Source organism: Hippocampus bargibanti, linkage group LG07, assembly GCF_051943395.1.
Source record: "Hippocampus bargibanti isolate YZ-2025 linkage group LG07, ASM5194339v1, whole genome shotgun sequence".
Lineage (NCBI taxonomy): Eukaryota > Metazoa > Chordata > Actinopteri > Syngnathiformes > Syngnathidae > Hippocampus > Hippocampus bargibanti.
Window position 1 is genome coordinate 23,716,001 of NC_142740.1, and position 22,924 is coordinate 23,738,924.

Below are 22,924 nucleotides of genomic sequence, written 5' to 3' on the forward strand. Positions count from 1 at the left end.
AGTACTCCACACGATAACAAACCACGTCTGCACTCAAACAGAGGGGGTCTGGAAAACTAGTCCACCAGCCAGTGTGGTGCTGTTTGACTGTGTGGTTTGGTGTTCATCCGCCGAAAACTAGAACGCCATCCACTGTGGCGCTCTGTGATTTGGTTCGTCCGCCCAAAACTAGTTCATATGCCAAGATTATATTCTCGCAAATTTAATATTTGTAAGGCGAAAAATTTCTTTTGCTATAGCGTTCGTAAGCCTCTTCACTGGGAGGTCGACGTGTTAACCAATGCCCAACTGTTTTATTTCCCATACATATTTACATACAGGTTCTAAGATGTCAAAATCAAATTTCCACTGATTTATGAATAACCACTCAAAAAGAGTCTACGCGGTTTGTCCTTTGCAAGCAATACCCTTTGAAAGGCAAAGGCCTGCAAAATCAACATATATGAATTAGTTGAGACACAGATTAGACACTCATTGTTCAAGTTGGCCACCTGCCCATTTTGGATTGGATTGGATTGGATTGGATATGCCTTTATTAGTCTCACAGTGGAGAATTGTACTCGCTATATACAATTTCTACAAAAAAAAAGATCTCATAGCGACAACATCCACTTTCATGGATGGTACAAAATACAAATAAATTATGTTGCATGAATTCATTTTGTAATTTATTTTATCCTTTTTTTGTTTTTTATAATATGACACTTGCCTTCCTTCTTCTAGGGCTAAGGTCCTCTTTGTGTTTGGAACCGCCGGGTGGATGGTGTTTCACCTTTCGTCTTTTTGGTTCTCTGTGATTTTTAATTTCATTTAACATTCGTGGTAACTTGGTGAAATAAATATTTGATTGCTCCTTGTTTGTGGAGTCTCCTCTGTCAGCCAGCCATTCACCAACCATTGCAGAAATTCACTGAACAAGAATTTGGTCAATAGATACTGTACATAATTAATCTCTTGAGGGAGATTAAGATCTGAAGGAGAAACAACTTTCGTCCAGTGACCACCTATACAGCATATTTTTTTGATAAAACGTTGTGTTTACGCTTGCACAATCGACTTGATAGTGTGAATGTTTTCTATTTCTTGTCCCAGGTTTTCATCATTTTGTGGCAGCGCCATCATCGGGACGCACTGCCGTTCTGTAAACAAGCCCTGAAAAGGGAAAAAATATACTTTAAAACCTATCTGTCTTCTTATCTACCCTCCTTCCAACCATCAGCCATCCATCCACCCATCCATCCATGATTGCGGCAGTAGTTACAACTATCTTTCGAACATCATCACTTACCCCACACTGTGAATGGAAGACTGTTTTCTTCTGACCCAAGTCCCACCATAACACACCCTCATGAAGATCAGCTCTCTTCATTGGTCCTGCAAGTTAGGAGAAAGATACTCACTTCCAAAATAATGTAATTTAAAAATTCACAGTGAGACTGGATTTAGCCGTCATAAACGGGTACCTTATTTACACCTTATTTACACCTGTCTCGACATGAGACACGAGTGAAGAAAGGCTGATGTGTATGTGCGCATGTGTGTGTGTGTGTGTGCGTGTGTATGTGCGTGTGTGTATGTCCAAGCAAATGTTATGAATAATCACATTGCTTAGTCTCCTACCTGTAGCATAGCTCATGAGGAGCCCAACTATTACAACTGTGCTTGTTGCCAGGGCACCAAAGTAGAGGTAAGAGATGGCGTAGAAGTTATGCAGGCCCCTAGATTTTGCAAAAGATAGTCATAAATATTTTTGCTTTCAGGATGTCTTAGACATACTGACACTACAATAAAACACTTAATTGATTATAAAAAAAATACATAATTAATTACTATCACTGACCGTGGGTAATCAGGTTGAGGTGGGGTTGAGGTATTGTGCTGAGGCTGAGTGATGTTTCCAAGTTCACACTCGGTTGCATAATAAGGCAGCACGCCCATTGTCCTTGGACTGGGCGGATAAAGAGTGGAACCAACAGCCAGCCACAGAGAGACACAGTAGCCAGCTGCTATTCCTATGAGTGCCCCCTGAAATGTCAAAATGTGCTGTTAAATCTTTCGATTCTGTCTGTCTAATTTGAAATTCAACCAAAACATTTGGTGGAAAGTATGACTGTTAAATATTGTCACTATCTGGTTGGCAACCAATGGGTGGCGCTGTCGGCCCGGCCCGCAGTTGCACAGGTGCTGGTCGTCTTCGTCAGTGGCAGTTAAAAGGACTCCCGGCACGACCATTTGGTGTTGGGTCATTGTCGTGTGTATGTGTTTAGTGCAGCTTGTCAGGTTTGTTTCATCTTGGCAGATTTTTACTCTTGGTTTTCTTTGATACTTTGTATTATTATATTCAGATAATTTTGATGTTTTAGATTTTGTTTCTGCTGACTTTATTTTAATACAAATTGTATTAAAATAAAGTCAGCCCCACCCGTTGGTCACACACCAGATCGTGACAAATATCATCAATTATTTTTGGAGTCTAACAAAGGAGGACACTTTTCAGTCTGCTTACCTACCCAGCCTCTCCTTAAATTTTCTTCTTGCTGACTCATGCTACGCTTACACCGAATGCATTCTTCACGCAAGTTTGATTTATGTTTGCTGTGCTAATACATTGATACTTGGGTCACATGATCAAAAAGGTGAATAGCGGATAATTTAAATAGGTGCACAAATTCGTCATGAGGAGAGAGAAAATGGAGTTGGGTAACCTCACTTTTTTGAATGACTGCTTTGCTTCACTGTCCAATATTGTGCAATGTCCAATATTGTCAATTGTCCAATATTGTCAATATTGTCCAATATTCTGTGCTATCCTTATTTTATTCAATCAACTCATTGTACTTATATAGTCAAGCCACCGTAATGACATAATAGAGTGGACTCTTTCTTTCAGAATTAACAAGGCTATTTGGAGTCACAGCCTTTCGTGATGGCATTGGCTGCGCGTTGGGCAGAATCTCAGCCCGGGACAAAGAGATGGACCAGCTCTGTCCTGGGCTGCTCCCTGGACACTGGAGCAGTTGGGCAACAGGGGGATGCTTGCTCAGGTAAGCGTTATGAAGGACAGACCCTCTCATGTCCTACAGGGCTGACAGCACTTGTCAGCTTCTTCAGCCAGAGACTGGTACACCCGCGCAAGGAGAGGTACCGCCACCCGTTTCTGCCGACTGCTGTCAGGCTACTGAATAAACACAGTTGAAAACCCTCACTCGGTCATTTTGAATATTCTTATGTTTATATTGTATATTCATATTCATTTCTGTACTTGTTGTCTTCTACTTTCTCCTTTTCATAATTTTGATGCTGTAAATCGGGAATTTCCTCATTATGAGACAAAAAAAGATGTTATCTTAAAACAAAACCTCACCAAGTTATTTGAGGCAGGAAAAAACATCCCCAAAATGAATACACCGAGTAATGGACCACTGACCACAGCCATGACTGTGAAGGACCCCTGAGGAGAGAGCACAATCAATGTGGACAAAAAGTTGAAGTGAACATTTGAAATTTGGTTCAGGTTCAGGTTCAGGTTTGCGCTTGTAATCTCTCATAAAATTGCATTTCAATTATTGAAAATGATCATAAAATAATATTACATCTTGAAAGAGCGACTCAAATTTGCGATATGGACGAATGTATACATTTCAATTCAAATAAAAGAACAAAAGTACAAAAAAAGAAAAATAAATTATTGCTCATGAGCTAATTCTTTATCAAATACAGTGAAAATCACCTGAGTGTTGCTTTAGTTTTAACGGATAATATGTTCCAACCCCACTATGATCGGTGAATTTCCACAACGCAGAGGTGGACTTTTTTCATGATCATTTAGGGGATTTACGCTTACATTAATCCACACACACACACGCACACGCGCACACACACACACACACACACACACACACACACACACACACACACACACACACACACACACACACACACACACACACACACACACACACACACACACACACACACACACACACACACACACACACACACACACACACACACATTTCCCACTCCAAAACACGCATTACACAGATTTTAACAGGTGCAAAATAAAGAATAAATACTGAGCTGTCGATTCTGCGATACATTCAGAAATTCTGCTTCCATAACATCCGCTTGATGATGAAGTTAAACCTTTTCATTTTATCTAAAAATTGCTGTCATCAGAAATCATCCTTTTGGACAAAAGTACAATCTTGTCGTATTAATGCAACTAGTAAAGTTTGAAAGTTTAACTTCTTAAGCAGAAGAAGAAGAAGAAGTAACTTTCGTCAGAAGAATTAAAGTCGAGAACCATCGACCTGGTAGCCTAGATTCGATTTCCACAAGGAGTCCTACTTATTTGGACTTTGTGAAGTAGTCAATGGGGCGGGGAGTTGTTGATGCTCTGTGAAAAATAAGTTAAAAAAATGCTTGTCTGCCTCTCTTTGAGCGCCCGGACCGCTGACATAAAACATTACCCGTACAGTTAAGCAAGGTCAAAAAAAAAGTTAAACATGGTCTGGAACAAAATGAGAAAAATGATATTAGAATGAGCAGGAAGTCAACCAGCACCACAGAACAGAGTGTGTCTAATTTGGATGGTGAAGATACCATTCCCAAAATTGTTTACTTATTTTTTTTTTTTACCTGAAGAACTCCCCAGTCCAGGAATGAGGCTAAAACGGCCATGATTATACAAGCAACTCCATACAGGAAGGCTTGAACAGGAAAAAAAAAGCCTCATTATTTTGGCCTTACTATATGTCACACTTCTAGCAGTCTGCAAGGCTCACGCGACTTCTACATCATCAGCCTTGTATATTTAAAACAAATATGTGACTTAATGAATAGCAAATGAATGAATGATGCATAGTATTCAAACTTACACAGTCCTTTAGAAATCAAGATCTGTTTCTTCTGGCTCAGGTGGTGCAGATACTTTTGAAAGAGGTCCTCCATCGTTACTGCTGCCATTGCGTTGATACTCGTGGAAACTGTGCTGCATAGGAGGAACATTGCAAGTTTTTTTTCATGTCATTCTTTTTTTTAATCATAAATTGAAAGCTGTTTCTTAGAGAATTACTCCGATCCAGTTAAGGTGGACTGCTGTGTTCAACCAGTCAATCCCAACCCGTTTATACACTGCATATCTTTGCTCCTCTATCCATCCAGTCTGCTTCATCATCATTCGGGTTGAGGGGGGTGCTGGAGCCTATCCCAGCCGTCTTCGGGCACAAGGCGGGGGACACCCTGAATCGGTTGCCAGCCAATCGCAGGGCACACAGGGACAATTTAGAATGTTCAATTACCCTTCCATGCATGTTTTTGGAATGTGGGAGGAAACCGGAGGACCCGAAAAAAGCCCACGTGGGCCCGGGGAGAACATGCAAACTCCACACAGGGAGGCCACAGCAGGACTCAAACGTAACCGCTGACTGTGAAGCCGGCATGCTAACCACTCAACAACCGAGCCGCCCCTTTTTGCTCCTCTGTGAAAGCCAATTACCAACAGTTTCAAGCAGTACAATGTCATGCTCTTCCAACAGATGTCAGAAGCTAAAATCAAACAGTTTACCCACATTTTTAAATACTTGTTGCTCATTATGTGTTCTATCATTAATCATTTTTTGTGTTTACTTATGACTTAATCCTCCTTTTCCTCATACATAAGACTATATTTGTTTGCTTTCGCCTAGTCCTATAGTATGTTGTGCCTAGCACCAAGTAAATTGTGTTGTCTTCAGTGTTGGGCTCACTGCTCTCAACCAGGATGTTTGTGTTCTCACTAGTTTCCTCTCTCCAAGCTGAGGTCCATTTGAAAGTTACTTTAGAGTGCAATTCTTGCCTATTCTGAGGACATGTTTGATCCATCAGAGGCACTGATGTTTACTTCATAATACAATATTATTATTATTTTTTTTTGGGGTGAACATAAAATCTCTTAATGAGCTGACATTTTCAGTTGTCACCTTGTCAAAATGTGGTCTCCAAATTAGAGTTGTTGGATTGGATTGGATAGGGTTTACCTTTATTAGTCTCGCAGTGGAGACATTTACATTTCACAGCAGCAGTTATGAAAGGAATGCAATAAGTAGAAAAACAAAATACATGATCTGCTGGAAAGGCAGCCACTCTCGCGGTGCCATCTTGAAGTCAAAAGAACAACAACAACAAAAATAATATGACAACACAAAGACAATTATCCCCCTACTTGACTTCGTTGGCCAGGTGATTCGCTGCTGTAATGTTTGTTTTTCTCTGCAGCTAGTAGTTGTGTATGTGTTTTGCTTGCTGTCTATCATTTGATGATACCTTCAGTAGTGCATTCTATTTACTATTTGCAATCTGGGTGTATTGGGGTATGATGACAAAAATTATGGTTCAAATAATGAAAAACAATGCAAAATTTCCTTTTGCGTCAATTTCTTTCATGAACGATTATTTTCAATACCTCAGTGTGCCGCTGTAGGCACATGCCAGAAAAAGACCTGGAAAGCCAGTATAGCTCACGAATATATCCAGCACAAAGTAGGGCATATACTGCATCATAAAAACAAGGAGAGAGAAAAAGTGTTTGTGTCATGGTACTTTTGCTGTATTTTCACAGTGGATATACCTTTCAGTTCTTTCCGAAAATTGCTGTGTAAACAGTAAATTCAAACAACCTGAAGCACTTGGTAACCACCAATGAACCACTTAATGATATGTCTATTTGTCTTTCCCTCATACTTTACTGGCAATTTAACCGGGACAGATTAAAAAAACAATGCTATACCGACAACAAGATATTCAACTTACAAGATCGGGGGAAGACACTTTGCCAGACTTCAGTGGATCACACTTGATATAATAAGCAAACATGACGATGCCGCAGACACCCGCACTTATCACAATGAGGCATAAACCTACTTGGTTGACAAATATCGCCCTGCAAGAAAAAGTAATGATGGCAACGTTCACATTGAGTTGACACAGAGCCCCTTGTATTCTGATTTGAAGCTGGTTAGAATACACATTGAAAGGTCTTCAGACTGTATAAACACCACAATCTAAATAAATCGGCCTAAAACAAATGGAATTCTATTCAGACTCACAGGGGCAATACAATTTAAAATAAAATTTCCCCATCTAAACATACAATTGAAACATTCTCAAATTAGCAAATGGACTGTTTTGGCAGGAGTGATGTTTTTGTTGACCAATTTAGCTTATACTCCGGTGCGCCTTCCACACCGGAAAATACGATACTTAAGATCTTAGATACTTCATACACTTGTGTATGCTTCTGTAACTTTGGTTTACATAAGGAGTACATGGAATTCACAAACGGTTAACATGATCATTAACGCAAGGACTCACCACTGGGCTTCCCTCTCGGTTCTGCAGGAGATGTAGCGTTGGACTTGAGCTTGGTTTATTCCATACATGGATAGCCACAAAACTGAAGCTCCAAAAGTTAAGCTCCAGAAGGTGTAACGTCGTCGAGGGTCAAAGTCAAAACTGTACAAATATCCAAGGATAGTGCCATCAACCACAATGATTTCATTTTAAATTGCACAGCCCTGTGTAAAATACCATCTACCATCACCCAACTGATCTTTTGCTTTGTAATGATTAATGTAAAAGGTCAGCAGGTTGATACTAACTTAACAAGTTTGCTCAAATAAATGTTAGCTGTTATTATTAATATTACTATTTTAGGCAACAATCATGTTCATGATTCCTCAATCATTGGCAAACAAGGCAAATGTCAGATGCACCACATTATTTTCTTGAATCTTTGCTAGTCTTTACATTTTCAAATGATCACATCAACGACATTCACGTGGTCCTGGGCGGTTAACTAACACCTAAACAACAATTAAGCAATATCACACAACAAGAAGTGATGTTCTAGTCAGTGACCTCTTTGAAATGGATTCAGTTCCTGGTTCAGTAAAGCCAAAGCAGATGTTTGCAAATGCCTCATTTTTGTAAAGAACTACAGAAATAACAGAATGTATGCTCAAGAGGCTGAAATCAAAATATTTGGACAATTTGAAGGTAAAACAATGACTCCAAAATAATTGTCAATCATTCACATACTTTTTGATTGATTTTGTAATCGATTAGATGTCAATTAATCGATAAATATTTACACCTGTGAGGTGTAGATTTTTTTTGCAGTTTTCAATTATTCAATTATTAGTGCTTTAAAACGATAAATTGTGTATCAGATACGTGTTCTATTCCCAAAATCTGAAATGACGCCAGAAAAAGCGATGATGCCATGCCATAAAATAACTATGCTGCACATGCCCATTAATAGATCTTTCTCTCTTGTTCTCTCTCAATGGCCCTCCTACTTCGACCTCACAATGTCTCTGTCCGCATCCTCCACCAAAATGATAGCTCTTTATGTTTGGTTCGTGGCTCTTCACAGTGTTAGAAGATGGTAGTAAAATCAGCAGGAATCAAGGTGACGAACAAATAGATTATTTTAATCTTGGACAGCAGAGACATTGTGAGGTCGAAGTAGGAGGGCCATTGAGTGAGAATCTTCTGCTCTCCCCTCACCTGAGATGTTTATTAATACAGAGGGCGGGAATGACATCCTTTCATAGGGTCCTATCAGCTACGAGATAGAAGGGTGAAATATGATTTCAGACTGAACTAAGAATGGTTGAGTAACGGTACACACTACAGATATGCAAGGTTATAAAATAAACTACATACACATATAGACTAAAGTAACATATAAAAATAAGTAGAAATGAAGAAACAGGTTCTATCACCCATCCAAATTATTTTTCACAGCAGTAGTTTGTTTGGATCTGAGCAAAAGATCAGGTGGCTCTATTTTCATCTAAAGAAAACATTCATTTGGATAAAAATGACAAAAGGGGTTGTTTTCACATACTCGTCAAAATTAACCCGCGATCCATTGGTGGCAATTTCCAGCACTGCCGTGGGACCACCCACCAGAACTGTGCCGTGGATATAAATTGCCATAAAGCCTGAAAACATGACAACAATCTGGAAAACATCTGTCCAGATCACGGCTTTTATGCCCCCCTAGAATAGACCAATAAAAAAGAAGATATTTAGACACACTGGGATAGCCTGACTATACACATATTTCCCAACCTATAGTGGACATCAATGGGAATGATTAGATTAATGGACATGCTTCATGACTTTACCAGAGTTGTGTACAGTGTGCAGATGATTCCGGAAGAGAACAGAGACATCCACATATTGAGTCCAGTTGCTGTGAAATGGCAATATATGGCACATAAAAATCATTAGGGCCACTTGGACCGATGAAACTCATATTCATTACTTTTAAACAGTCACGTGTTATTTTAAGTTGCTCGTATCTTCTGACACCCCCCCCCCCCCCCCCCCCCCCCCGAAAGGGAAGTTCTTTGAAGTTAACCAGATTTGTCTAAAGTACAAAGAACAAAATTCCACAAAACGGTTTGGAGTCATGTCAAGAGGTAATCGCACCAACCTTGGTTCAGGATCAATGCTGGTGCATAAATAACAACCCCTGTGTACAGCAGCTATAGGCAAAGCAAGTAAACAACACAGAAACACATTTTGTTATATTATTGTTTGATGTATTTGACTGTATTTTTGGCATGATTATTTTCTACCTTTCTTCAGTGAAAGTTAAAACTTTAGTGCTGATATGACTTCAGTGAATATTAATGTTGCGCGACGAAGACATCCTTCCCTCCGGTCTTTAACATGCCCCAGTACTGAAATAAAGTACTCCACTCAGAATCAGATATTACCTGTTCTTGTGATAACTTCTGAGGATATTCGTTTTTATTTCATCATTTTTTATATCATTGAATGGATTTACTTTATGGCTTCAACCATGAGATACAGCTATGTTGACTTAAAAAATGTGCTTGTGAGCAATTTTGTGAATAAAAACACTAACCATAAAAGCTAGTTCAAGACAATTTGTACTTTTCTATGTTGCACTAATCGCAACACATCACAAATATGCTCCTGTCAATACGTCTGCATGAGATGATGTGAAAATGTAAATTACTGAAACAGGTAAACACAAGTTGTGAACATCCTTGAAGTCGTGTGCTTGTCTTACTGTAGCCACAAGAAACTGGATGCTCCCCAGCAGCTGCATCCCTCTGCCAAATCTCATCTTCAGATACTGTGACGGGCAGACAGGCCACACTATAACATTCCTGATACATTTTCACTTCATATCACTTCATATGTATTTAGTTTGATCATCACCAATAGTTTTTCCAACATATTGCCGTATAAATAGAAGACACACAAATACCCGGTACACTAAAATTTGTCTCCTGTGATGCATTTTGTAATTCAAATTTGCCACAAGATAATAACGCTGGTCAATAAATGGTTTTAATGGCAGTGTTTTTTTTTTTTAATCGAGAAGTAAACTTTCCCAAGTCATTGTTTTCACTGATTCCAAATCTGCCCTTATTTTTTAATAACAATAATTAAAATTATGCAATAACACCTAATATGCAATAGAGCAGTACATTTTCCAAAGTGTATTCATTAAATGACAACCGACCATTTTTTTTTGTTTCCTAACTGACATCAGAAAAACGTTTATAGCATTTAAAATACCCAAAACCCGCAGGCTGATATTTTTAGTCAAGTGCAAAACACCACTTAAAATGACTTAAAGTATCCCAAAACTGCCACAACATGAGCTCGGAATTGGGCAGATTGAGAAAGTCCCGGCCCCTTGTTCGTGACGTCACTATTGGTCACACACTGCCTTGCTCCAGAATCAAAACAATGGCTTCAGAGAGTTCAGATTCGGATAAGATGCTTTCTTGTTACTCATCCAGTTATGAATATGATTCAAATAGTTCTGAAGAGGAAAGCATAAATGTTTGCAATCGATTAAAGAAGTCCTTCCGTATCAATTCGAGCCGTCGGACTCCAATGTAGCGCCCAGAAAATGCAAAAGATGGCGCACAAGCTCTGTTGGAAATGAGCTGATTTGTCCGTTGGGAATTTATGTAAGCTTACACCTTCTTTATGTGTCTTACCGCAATTGGCTGCGACACAACGATTCACCATCACGTTATTTATGTAATTTTCCTTCTAATTTCGCGATCAACACAGTATTTTCAGACTAAAAAAAGTACCCAAAATGCATTGTGTGTCGCTTTCTCGATCACGGGAGTTCCCTCTGTGACGTCAAGTAGGGCATCATCATCAACTCGAAAACAAGAATGAATATTCTTAAAACGTAAAATATTGCTATATGCGGTGGAATCTTTATAAAATACGCTCAGTAGAAGTCATTTGAAGTGATTTTACAAATTATGGACACAACTTGTCGGGAGGCGTCGGTTGTCCTTTAAGGATTAGATTCAGCAACAAGTGATCATTTTACGTAATTATTTTTTAACCATCAAAGCATTAATTTACAACGTAAGTGTCACATCTCGTCGCCGTCCTGGGCGCGCCCCGCCCCTCCTGTCATCTCCTCCGCTGCTCCCTGGAGACGGCCCCTCCCATCATCACGCACCTGGGTTCCCACAGCTGTTTGTCATTCCCGTGATTGTGCCTTCTGACTATATCTACCGATTGCGCTATCCAGTCTCCGTCGGAATATTTCGGAAGTCACCCCCATTACTACCTTGCTGTCAGGTTCGCTATTTCTTCCATTGCCTTTACGCACATTCCCCACTTTATGAGTTTGTTGTTTTTGCATGCGTGTTTCAGTAAAAGACTTTACCCTGATCTCTGTCTCGCCGTTGCATTTCGGATCCAAGCCTTCCCTCCTTCCCTCGCCACTCGAGCCCGGCGTCCTTGCCTCGAGTAGCGTAACATAATATTCCGACCACCCATGGATCCCGCCGGCGAAGACAGATTCCTCACCGCCCTCTCCATGCAAGCGGAGCGTTCGAGCCAGATGGCGCAAGTCATCACGGAACTCCGCCAGATCACCACCTCGCTGGCTCAACGATTCGAGACGGTCGAGGAACGTCTGGCAGCCCTCACAATTCGGTCCTCCCCGTCCGCGGGTGGGCACCCGCTCCCGCTACCCAACCCCTCTCGCTACGCAGGCGAAACCGGGCGTTGCGCGCAATTTCTCATGCAATGCGCGCTCGTGTTTGAACAACTGCCGCAAGCCTACGCTAGCGATGAGGCTAAGGTAGCTTTTATCACCAGCCTGCTCAGGGGAGACGCCGAGACGTGGGTGCTGGCCATCCGGGAGTCTCGACCGGAGCTGTGCACCTCCTACCCGGACTTCGTGGCAGAGATTCGCCGGGTATTCCACCATCCAGTCACGGAAGTTGAGGTAGAAGGAAGACTCCTCGACTGCGTCCAGGGGTCCCGCTCGGCTGCAGAGTACTCCGTCGCCTTCCGGATTCAGGCCGCTGGCAGCGGCTACGACGACCGAGCGTTGAGGGGGGTGTTTCGTCGCGGGCTTAACTCCGATCTCAAGGACGAACTGGCTACACGCGACGCTGGCACCACCTTCGACGACTTGGTCAACATAGTCATCGGCCTTGATCACCGCCTTCAGGAGCGACGGAGGGAGCAGAGCGGTCGGCGGCCCGACGAGCCACGAACCCGGTCGTTGAGAACCAACGCCGACAGCGAGCGCGTGCGACGTCGGGAGATTTCCCCCGAACCCATGCTTATTGGTGGGGGGAACGACCGCATCGAACCCGGGGCTCGCCGCACCCAAGGCCCCCAACCAAAGACCTCCGGCACATGCAAGTCCCTGTCGAAGAAACGACATAGGCGACCGCGGGAGGCAAAACCCCCTACCCCCGTAACGCGATTGGAGCTGGAAAGTGAATTGACTGGGCCTTCCAGCTCCCAAACAGTGCGGGCATTAGTGGACTCGGGGGCCGACGGGTGCATTATCGATCCCGAGTTGGCAGACTCATTGGGCTGCCAACTTATCGACCTCCTGCCCCCCAAGGAGTTCGTGGACCTAGACGGAGGACTATTAGCGCGAGTCACGCACATCACGGCCCCGCTCAAACTTCGGGTAGCGGGGAACCATGTGGAGCACCGCCAATTTTTAGTCATGCCCTCCCGGAATGCTCCATTGGTATTGGGTCTTCCCTGGCTCAATACCCACGACCCATCCATCTCCTGGGAGGGTCCCACCATTCAGGGCTGGAGCCCCTACTGCTACGCCAACTGCCTACGGTCGGCTACGGCAGGGCAAGATCCCTCCCGCGTTGGCCCGCCCGAGGCCATCTGCCTCAAGGGTGTGCCACAATGTTACCATGACCTGCGGGAGGTGTTCAGCAAGGACAGAGCCCAATCCCTGCCACCCCACCGACCGTATGACTGTGCCATTGACTTGCAGCCAGGGGCTCCATTACCGGACTCCAGACTTTACCACATTTCACAACCGGAACGGGAAGCCCTGAGCACTTACATAGACTCCTCTCTAGCGGCGGGACTCATTCGCCCGTCGCGTTCCCCGCTGGGCGCAGGGTTTTTCTTTATCGAGAAGAAGGACGGATCCCTGCGCCCATGCGTTGACTACCGGGGCCTGAACGACATCACCATCCGTAACAGATACCCTCTCCCCCTCATGGATTCGGCCTTCGCGCCCCTTCAGTCCGCCACCATGTTTTCTAAATTAGACCTTCGCAGCGCCTACCATTTGGTCCGTATCCGTGAGGGGGATGAATGGAAAACAGCATTCAAGACACCTTTAGGGCACTTCGAATACCTGGTGATGCCGTTCGGGCTCACGAACGCGCCCGCCGTTTTCCAAAATCTGATAAATGATGTGCTCAGGGACTTCCTCAATGTTTTCGTTTTTGTTTACCTAGATGACATTCTTATTTTTTCCCGCTCTGCAGAAGAACATCGGCAACACGTCCGACGGGTCCTGGCGCGGCTCCTGCAAAACCGGCTCTACGTGAAGGCAGAGAAGTGCGACTTCCATGTCCGCTCTCTGTCGTTCCTGGGGTTTGTCGTGGAGCAGGGGCAGCTCAGGGCCGACCCCGCCAAAACCAAAGCGGTGGTGGAATGGCCGACCCCTAAGACGCGCAAGCAGCTTCAGCGGTTTTTGGGGTTTGCCAACTTCTACCGCCGCTTCATTCGCGGGTATAGTCAGAAGGCACTTCCCCTCACTAACCTCACGTCCACCAAGCTCCCTTTCAGGTGGACTCCCGATGCTGAGGGGGCATTCAACCGCCTCCGTCGTGCCTTCACCAACCCCCCTGTCCTGCGTCATCCCGACCCCGAGCTTCCGTTCACGGTCGAGGTTGACGCATCCGAGTCCGGAGTAGGGGCCGTCCTTTCCCAGCGCTCTCCCACCGACCAGAAGCTACGCCCATGCGCCTTCTTCTCCCGCCGGCTCAGCCCCGCCGAGGCCAATTATGACGTCGGCAATCGGGAACTGCTGGCGGTCGTCCTGGCCCTGCAGGAATGGAGACACTGGCTTGAGGGAGCTAAACACCCCTTCACCGTCTACACGGATCACAAGAACCTGGCGGCCATCCGGTCTGCCAAGAGACTTAACTCGCGACAGGCCCGATGGTCACTCTTCCTCACCCGGTTTAACTTTTCTCTCACCTACTGCCCAGGGTCACAGAACACCAAGCCCGATGCCCTATCCCGCATCCATGAGCCGGCAGAAAGGGAGGAGACCACCACCAACATCCTGCCGGCCCAACGCATCCTGGGTGCCCTGAGGTGGGAGGTTGAGAGAAAAGTTCAGCAAGCCCTGGGGACGACCCCCATCCCCAGGGGCTGTCCTAAGGATCGCCTGTTCGTCCCCGCCCCTCTTCGCACGGAGGTGCTCGTCTGGGGGCACACCTCCAAGATTGCCTGTCACCCGGGGGTCAACAGGACGATCCAACTCATCGCCCAACGGTTCTGGTGGCCGGGGTTCCGAAGGGACATCACCAGCTTCGTGAAAGCCTGCCCGACCTGTGCTTGTGGGAAAGCTTCCCACCAGCCCCCGGCAGGACTCCTCCAACCGCTACCGGTGCCGTCCAGACCCTGGTCTCACATCTCGGTCGACTTCGTGACAGGCCTCCCCCCCTCCCGTGGCAAGACGGTCGTCCTCACCGTTGTGGACCGATTCTCCAAGTCGGCCCACTTCGTCCCGTTAACCAGGTTGCCGTCCGCCATCGAGACGGCTCAACTCCTGGTTAACCACGTCGTCCGTCTCCACGGGATTCCGACGGACATCGTGTCGGACCGGGGACCGCAGTTCGTGTCCAAGGTATGGAAGCGTTTCTGTCGGTCCCTAGGGGCGTCGGCGAGCCTGTCATCTGGATACCATCCCCAGACCAACGGACAGACGGAGAGGAAGAACCAGGACCTGGAGGCGGCCCTCCGGTGCGTGTGCCTCCACAACCCGGCGTCGTGGGCCCTGCACCTACCTTGGGTGGAGTACGCCCACAACTCCCTGGTCTCCGCAGCCACAGGTCGGTCCCCATTCATGTCCGCCTGTGGCTATCAGCCGCCCTTGTTCCCCACACAGGAGGGCCAGGTGGAGGTCCCGTCTATTGAACATCACCTCAGACGGGCCCACCGAGTCTGGAAGGAGACCAGGGACGCCCTGACACGCACCGCATCCCGGAACCAGCGGTTGGCGGACCGTCATCGGAGACAGGCACCCAACTACCAGGTCGGGCAGGAGGTGTGGCTGTCCACGAGGGACCTTCGGCTGGCAGGGTCTTCAGCCAAGCTGGGCCCACGCTTTACGGGTCCCTTCCCCATCGAGGCCATCCTCAGCCCGGTCTCGGTGAGGCTCCGGCTGCCACCCACCATGAGGATCCACCCCGTCTTTCACGTTTCCCTCCTCAAGCCAGTGGAAACCAGCTCCTTAGCCCCCACGCCCACCCCCCCACCTCCCCCCCGGATGTTGGCCGACGGACCGGTCTACACCGTGCGGGAGATACTGGACTCCAGGCGCATGGGCAGAGGAGTGCAGTACCTGGTCGACTGGGAGGGCTATGGACCGGAGGAACGACAGTGGGTCCCACGGGCCTGGATCCTCGACCCATCTCTCATCCGGGCGTTCCATGCGGCTCACCCTTCCAAACCTGGTGGGCCGCCAAGAGGCGTCCGTTGAGGGGGGGGCACTGTCACATCTCGTCGCCGTCCTGGGCGCGCCCCGCCCCTCCTGTCATCTCCTCCGCTGCTCCCTGGAGACGGCCCCTCCCATCATCACGCACCTGGGTTCCCACAGCTGTTTGTCATTCCCGTGATTGTGCCTTCTGACTATATCTACCGATTGCGCTATCCAGTCTCCGTCGGAATATTTCGGAAGTCACCCCCATTACTACCTTGCTGTCAGGTTCGCTATTTCTTCCATTGCCTTTACGCACATTCCCCACTTTATGAGTTTGTTGTTTTTGCATGCGTGTTTCAGTAAAAGACTTTACCCTGATCTCTGTCTCGCCGTTGCATTTCGGATCCAAGCCTTCCCTCCTTCCCTCGCCACTCGAGCCCGGCGTCCTTGCCTCGAGTAGCGTAACAGTAAGATAACATCCGCAGTGCCTTTTTAAAAAAAAAAAATTGAAAATTACAAAAACCTGATGAGCTCCCAAAAACAATTTTGAAATTGGTGGCGAATATGTGTTTCTATACACAGAGCAGGCATTTCCAACTCCGGGTCTGGAGGGCTACTGTCCCAGTTGTTTTCTATCTCTGCCAGCTGCAACACACCAGATTCAGATGATCAACTCACCATTCAGCTGTAAAGTAGCATTACAATGATCCTGATGATTTGAACCAGGTGTGTTTCTCCTGAAAGAGTTGGTAAGGGGCCTTTTTGAGGACCGAAGTTGGAGTTCCCCAACATAGAGCCATCTGTGTTGAAGATTTCTTTATGACGAAAACAATATCTTATTAAATTATTATATTAATATCAACAACAGCTTTCCTCTGATCTATTACTTTCGATTCGAGGGCATTCTATGGCGCCCTTTCTTCATTGTGTTTACCCTGTTATAATTCAGCAGCAAATAATTTTCTTATTCGATATATGTTATGTGGGATACAACCAAATCTTTCACACGCACTGCAAATACGTTTCTGGGTTTTAAAGGACAACCGACGTCTCCGGACAAGTTGTGTCCATAATTTGTAAAATCACTTCAAATGACTTCTACTGAGCGTATTTTACAAAGATTCCATGGCATATAACTATATTTTACGTTTTTAGACCCGCGCTGAATATTCAGGAAGTCTTGTTTTCGAGTTGATGACGATCCCCACGTGACATCAAGCTTGGAATGCTCCTGACAGAGAAAGCGACACACAATGCAGTTTGCGGTACTTTGTTTGGTCTGAAAACTTCGTGTTGATGGCGAAATTAGAAAGAAAACACATAAATAAAGCGATGGTGAATCGTTGTGTTGCACCAAGACAACTACTTGATATTCGCTGACCCAAATTCCCAGAACACAAATCAGCCCATTTCCAACGGAGCTTGGGCACCATCTTCTGTGTTTTCTGGGTGCTACATTGCTGTCATTGATGGCTCGAATTGATATGGGAAGTCTCCTTTAATCGATTGGAAACATTTATGCTTTCCTCTTCAGAACTATTTGAATCATCTTCATAACTGGATAAGAAACAAGAAAGCATCTTCTCCGAATCTGAAGCCATTGTTTTGATTCTCGAGCAAGGCAAGACGTCTTGGCGTGACGTCACAAACTGGGGGCGGGACTTTCGGAAAATCCCCAATTCGCAGCTCAATTTGTTGCAGTTTTAGCACACTTTAAGTCATTTTTATTGGTGTTTTGCATTTGACTAAAAATATCAGCCTGCGTGTTTTGGGTATTTTAGATGCTATAAGACGTTTTTCTGATGTCAGTTAGGAAACAAAAAATTGGTATCAGTTGTCCTTTAAGGGGCACAGCAAAATGTCCACACAGGTATCAGTCTGGCAGCTGTGAGGTTATGGCCATGGAATTACATATGGATGAAATATCGAGGAAAAGGTTTCTTCAGCCGTCTTCTCTACTTATTTGAAGGTGTCGGATATTTAGCTCCTCATCCGAAGAGCTTCGTCAGCGAAGTAAAGTTGTGCTGGTAACTCTGGTCTTATATATATCCCTAATGGACATAGGTGACTGTGCCAGACCTCTGCTTTGATAGGTACCAGCTCAAAGGTTGGGGGAGCAGAAGACCAATCCCAGAAGCCAATGTGATTACCTCTTTAATTCTGTCCGATTACCTCTAATGTTCTATCCCTGGCTCTGATTACCTCATTACCTCTGGTATCACCTCATTAGCATGACTACGCCTACGTGGCAATTACCTAAGAAGTCTGTTGTAATTACGGTCTCAATTAAACCTTAAACCACAATGGTGATTTAGTGAAGGATTTTGCTGTTTCATAAAAATTGCTTGTATCACTCCTCTTTCAAACCATGAAGAAACATTTTCTTCGACGGACCACTCCTGTTCGATTGAGAGCCACACAGACGTGAATAAAATAACAATGTTGCTTGCTAGCAAGAAGTGAAGCCACTGGCTGCCATCATTATACGTTTCCACTTAGGGCTAAACACACCTAACTTGGATACTTTGTACAGCTGTTCAAAAAAAGTGTGGGGAAAACGTGAAATGCACATTTAATCGATAAAAATGTGATTATAAATGTCCATTCATTAGGTATCACTAAGTGATACTCAAATATTCTACTGCATCATGTTGTCATCAACCCTCAGCAATGATATGAAAGCAAATACCATCAGGATAAAATTTGTTTAGAAATGGAAAATGAAGGATTATTTCTGATGAGATTTTGTTGAGTAAAGCCGCTGCCATAGTATTTTGCTTTTCTAATGATATGTCATGACAATAACGTCATGATGTGCGTCTTCCGCCATATCTACTCTAGCCTGTATAACAGGGGTCAGAAATTTATAGCTAGCGAGCCATATATGCCTCTTTTGATGATTGCCTTTGGCGTGCCGATGAAACTAAATACAGTGATACCTCAGTTTACTAGCTTAATTGGTTCCCAGAAAGTGAGTGTAAGGCGAAAAGTGTGTCTTCCCAACATTAATTGCACATGGGAAACCATTCAAAATGAGAATAATCCATTTCCAGTTGCCCATAAAACATAATTTTCTACTAAATAAGCCTTAAAACTACAGAAAATATACATTTTTTTATGTATAATAAATGTGCTATTGTATTGTAATTAAAGAAATAAACAGTACTGTATACGATATCCGAGTGAAGTTGCTCTGCTTTCTCGGTGATAATACCCTCACACACTGTCCCCTGCTAGCTGTTGTTCGTTAATCCAAATCAACGGAGGTTTTTCAACCTCTTCTGTTGCCTGAGACCCTTGCTTAGATAACACAGAAACACCCTTAGCCACACGTAACAATGGTCAATTTAGCATACTGGCAGTGGGACACTAAGTCACACGCACACCTCGTTTGTGTTTTTCGATTATCTCCTTTTTCTGCTCGACTATAATTTTGTTTTGTTTCCTCTTTGGCTGAACACTATCCTGTGGTGGGGTCTTTTTTGGTCCCATAATAGCAAATCTATCCTTGGTAACAAACCACGTATGCCACGTATGAACTCAGAGAAAGGGTTTGTGGAAAAGTAGTCCGGGAGCCACGGTGGTGCTGTTCGGCCATGTGGTTTGGTGTTCTTCCGCCAAAAACTAGACCGCCAGCCATTGTGGTGCTCCGTGTGTTTCCCGAAAACTAATTTCTATACCAGGATTAAAGTCTCGCGAATTTAATGTTTGTAAGGCGAAAAGTTTGTTCAGCCGAGCTATCCCTGTACATTTTCTTGCTTTTTCGCTGTTCATTTCTGGTTTGGGCGGCAGTTGGTAGAAAGCGCTATTTTGATTGGAAGATACTGACCTATGGTTGTTGATGTCGAAACAGGTAAACACCCCCTTTTAAACAAGCTAACGAGTAAAAAAAATAAAGAGTCTCGTACACTTCAGGTTGAAGGATTCGCCTTTGTGGAGAGACAATGTTCTGCCATGATTCGAATTTGCAATGAAACAATACAATGAAAGAAACAGTTGAATATCAGTGACACTTTGACAAGCTCCAGGCTAACGTTAGCATCAACACAGCAGAGAGACAGCAGAAAGCAAGCGTGCAAGCTAATGAGCAGTGTGCAGGCTAGCTAGCACGAACTTTGCCTATGGACCCGGCAAGTTGACTTTCATTCCAATCGTTTGGCTGGATTTTTTTTTACCAATCATGAGGAACGAAAAACTTCATATTAATGGTGAGTTGTATCACAAAGTTATTTTAAATAATATATTCTGACATTTTGTTGAAATCACGTGCATGCATGTTTGCGTGTGTGTCTTTGTGTGTGTGTGTGTGTGTGTGTGTGTGCGCGCGTGCGTGCGTGTGTGCGTGTGCGTGTGTGTGTGTGTGTGTGTGTGTGTGTGTGTGTGTGTGTGTGTGTGTGTGTGTGTGTGTGTATGTGTGTGGCTCTCACTGAAAAACATTTCTTAATATTTTAGTTTTATGGCTCTCTTAGTCAAAAATGTTCCCGACCCCTGCTGTATTACCTTCTGATACGCAGAGTGAACCAATTTCATTCTTGGAGCCATCTTTTAACCTCGATACACTGCTTACTGGAGACAGACTGCTAAAAGCTAAGAATTGTTTTGGAAGAATGCCGCCTTGATGTCACGCCATAGTCTTAATAGCGCTCTTCTGATTAAATAAACATGTTGTGTGTCCATGGTGTGGACACACTCGTGATCAAGCAGCAATTGCCTGGAAATCATGTGTGTCTGGAATATTCAGCAAATAAACCCTTCGAATGTTATATTCATCGACTCCAGCCTGTATTTGGATAACCAAAATCGTCATCATCCGATATTAACGAACATGCGAAGGAAAGAAGGCCACTCTCCTCCAACAAAACCTAATTTCGTTAATTTCCGATTAACGATATTGAGATAATATACCCAGAAAGGTCAATGCAATCGCAAAGATTCGGGTTTGGTCTTTGAGATTTTCTTTTTACTCCATCCAATGAGGACCATGTGAAAAACCAAGTTTTATTCCAAAAGGCTTTGCAGTTTGTCGTTCTCAACCTCAAGCAAACGCTTAGAGCTGAAGAGTCACTCTGAGATGTGCCAGCCAGGCTTATCACAATATTTACAAGGTTGTCATGGATAGAGAAACTCAAAACAGGCCCGACAGCAGCTTTGTGGGAACGGCGTTGCCTCCACCTGACCGACAGGTGTGTCTTGATGGATCCTTACGGGATTTATTGTGGAACACTTGCTCAAGCGCCCTGATATGGCTCCTTGACCTCAAAAGTACTTATGTGCATGATGTCACACATGCGAAAGTCAAGCATGATGTGTTATTACCTCTGGCAAGAGAAAAAGTACGATGTTGAGAGGTATCTTTTTGATTCTCATTTCTTCATATGTCTGTTGCATAGAAATATTTTTTTTTTCTTTACATTTTAAACGATATTATTGTTGTTGTGTAATGTAATATGAACTTTTCCTTTCGGCTTTAACCCTTCAGGGGTCGCCACAGCGAATCAATGTCCTCCATCTATCCCGGTTTTGTGCATCCTCTTCTCTCACACCAGCTACCTTCATGTCCTCTTTGACCACATCCAAAAACCTCCTCTTCGGTCTTCCTCTCGGTCTCCTGCCTGGCAGTTCAAGGCTCAGCATCCTTCTCCCGATATAGTCACTCTCTCTCCTCTGGACATGTCCAAACCATCTCAGTCTAAACTGTGTTTATAACAACAATAACAATAATAACAATAATAGTTATACATGTACATGTATATCGATCCATCCGTTTTTAAATTTGCTTATAGTGCTCCTATCTCTAGGAGCACTGGGCAGGCTACACACTAAACTGGTTAGCAGCCAATCGTAAAGCCCACACAACAAAAAACAACTTTTCACTCTCACAATTATGACTTGCGTCAATTTAGCATGTGCCATCAACCTGCCATACATGATAGAGAATACTTAAACACCACAACGATATTCCAAGTCTTCCGTTCTTTTTTTTTTTGACCAGTTTACATTTAATTTGCATTGCACTTTTCAAAGTACATAAAGAAAAAAGGTTTATGGTACAGAAGTAGGATTTTAAAAGGTATGAAAAGACACATTTAATTCATGAATAAAATTACACTTCACTTTGCATGCTATGCCAGGTATACTGAATTCAATGCAATTGAATTCCCAGAAATGTAAATTCCAACCTGATTGATGCTTGTGATGTCAAGCCGAAAGAAAACCGGCAGGAACAAGTAAGCAGTCAGCACAGAGTTGATGCTTTGTCCAAGGCACATGTAGAGAAATTTGAATCCAAAGCGATAAGCTTCAGACGGAACTCCCAAAACTTGGACAGCTGACATGAAGCTGGCACAGAGGGAGAGCCCGACGGGTACCGCTGACATTCCGCGACCGCCTGTGAAGAAATCATCTGTGCTGGCATCTTGTGGCTGCTTCTTCAGGGCCTGATATAGTCCGATGGCCATTGAGAGCAGGAGCATGACAGCAAAGACTGCATAGTCGGCTACGGCGAAGGTCTGTGTGGTTGGCTGGCTGGCCGATTGATCCTCCATTGTTCTGTGGGACAAAGGACTCTCACCTTCGAACCCAAAGTGATGTGTGGAGATGTCTCTGTCCGCTTTTGCTCCGACCTTTTAACGGTCCATCAGCGATATTTATGATCAGCATTTACATAAGATCCACCCCCCAGAGCAGGGATATCAAACACATGGCCCGCGGGCCAAAACTGCGGTGGATTTTTCTCCCTTTCAAACAAGTGAGTTCAAAATATGTAATCTTTTAATAGCAAGTTCCTCGCGGGTAACTATTATTTTAATGTTTTAATGTTGCACTTAACTGTGAACATGTCATGTATATTTATGAAACATCGATAATAGGTGTGTTTGCTTTCATTTTTTGCCATTCACACTTCCAATCTACCTATGTCAA

The 22,924-nt window shown here is 44.3% G+C and overlaps 1 protein-coding gene across 2 annotated transcripts; it reads right to left on the minus strand.

Annotated features, from left to right (window-relative positions):
- Positions 1 to 268: 268 nt before the first annotated feature.
- Positions 269 to 22,652, minus strand: slc5a5 (solute carrier family 5 member 5). Of its 2 annotated transcripts, XM_089000287.1 has the most exons (16): positions 22,183 to 22,652; positions 21,554 to 21,697; positions 10,094 to 10,159; positions 9,488 to 9,539; positions 9,177 to 9,244; positions 8,894 to 9,048; positions 7,354 to 7,494; positions 6,793 to 6,922; positions 6,446 to 6,534; positions 4,881 to 4,993; positions 4,642 to 4,712; positions 3,365 to 3,451; positions 1,841 to 2,025; positions 1,621 to 1,718; positions 1,289 to 1,374; positions 269 to 1,152 (listed from the first exon to the last, which is right to left on the minus strand). In XM_089000287.1, the coding sequence occupies exons 1-16, from the start codon at positions 22,546 to 22,548 to the stop codon at positions 1,039 to 1,041; spliced, it is 1,965 nt and encodes a 654-aa protein (XP_088856413.1). In that variant the 5' UTR covers positions 22,549 to 22,652; the 3' UTR covers positions 269 to 1,038. The 2 variants fall into 2 exon arrangements, with proteins under 2 accessions (XP_088856413.1, XP_088856414.1); XM_089000288.1 differs by lacking the exon at positions 21,554 to 21,697 and having other exon boundaries at positions 500 to 1,152; positions 22,183 to 22,617.
- Between the last annotated feature and the right edge of the window lie 272 nt (positions 22,653 to 22,924).